Source organism: Plasmopara halstedii (assembly GCF_900000015.1).
Source record: "Plasmopara halstedii genome assembly, contig: Scaffold_525, whole genome shotgun sequence".
Lineage (NCBI taxonomy): Eukaryota > Oomycota > Peronosporomycetes > Peronosporales > Peronosporaceae > Plasmopara > Plasmopara halstedii.
This window is the reverse complement of record NW_020187445.1, coordinates 23,843-25,145: the sequence shown is the minus strand read 5'-3', so window position 1 is coordinate 25,145 and position 1,303 is coordinate 23,843. Positions and strand designations below refer to the sequence as shown.

The window sequence follows — 1,303 nt, the reverse complement described above, 5'->3', positions numbered from 1 at the left end:
CGGGGCGTCGCAGGGAGAAGCTCGAGAGCGGCTGCTACCAAGGAACAGGGAACAAGAAAGGCACACAGGAAGGTATATACAGATATGTTGGAAGGGTAGATTGTGTAGCTACTAACTAATTCACTTTGGCATTTGCCTTCCACTACTCAACATCGTCCTTCACGCAGATGATTTAGCTAGTAAAAAGAGCGTCGACAGTATACCTGTACACCGTGGTACACTAGGTTGTCTTTATACATAAAAGTTGTGAAATATCTAATGTAAAAGCAAACCACAGCTGCACCCCCTTTAATACTATGTTTACATTAGCACGCGCGGTCTTCTGGAAATACTCAGACAAGCCGTGAATTGTAATTTTCGAGCTCATCGCACACAAACGAGCTATTTTCCCAAATCTATTCGCATGTGGAGACCGGTCTTATCGTAGAAAAGTCTTACTTCTCATTTCGATGTATACGTTTGTCTGAGCGCCGTGCTATATCGTATTTTCCAATTTAAATGGTGTTGACGCAATCCTGGCATGAGTGGGAAGGTCTGATACATTGTTAGTCTCCACCGACGACCAAGTGAGCCTTGTACTCAGAAATGATATGAAGACGGTGGAATATTAAGTGAGTTTATCGATCGAAGAGCAGTCTTCCTCTAGAGAGCCAGTTTTCTATCCACTCGTTCCTATTGTATTCAATGTCATGAGAGCTTCGACCTTGCTCGAGAATGTTCACGCTGACTTTAACAGTGGGCTGTCCCTCACTAGGCCATTTTCTATAAGTGACTGTGCAGGAACTCAACCGAATTTCAGACAGAGGTGCGAATCTGAGCCATAAATAAGACTACTGCTGTCTATTCCACAGATTGTTGCAGGGTGTACAAAAGCATCATAATGCATGTGTAAATGCCTGTGATTTGGAAAGTATTGGACGTAAAAGAAGACTGCAAATGCTAAACAGATACTGGCTGACCGTGAATCCTCTGGCATAAAATTTAACCGAGCCGTGCAAAAATTCTTCTTGTAGAATCAAAGCGTCTTAATGCTTACATTCTCACCACCAGTCGATATTCATCATCAAGATGCTTTTTAATCCCTTTAAATCAGCGCTATACTTATGCTTAGCCGAATATACCTTTGCTCAAATGGACATAGTTATGCGTGGCCGAATAATCGTTGTAGTTCTCATAAATCTGTGACTACGCCAAAGTCGCGGCAGTTTGGCTTTCTTGAAATAGGTACGAATTTTGACCTGTCTTATTTATCTGAAACTTAATAGGGTCGATTCTATGATTCGAAAAAATATAAACGTTGCCC

General features: G+C 41.9%; 1 protein-coding gene across 1 annotated transcript; it reads left to right on the top strand.

The window, feature by feature from the left end:
• Nucleotides 1–689: 689 nt before the first annotated feature.
• On the top strand, nucleotides 690–978 carry PHALS_10650 (uncharacterized protein; the record flags this gene model as incomplete). The annotated part of the gene is made up of 2 exons (XM_024726110.1): nucleotides 690–805; nucleotides 852–978. 2 exons carry the CDS (start codon nucleotides 690–692, stop codon nucleotides 976–978), a joined length of 243 nt encoding a protein of 80 aa, XP_024576820.1.
• Nucleotides 979–1,303: the final 325 nt, after the last annotated feature.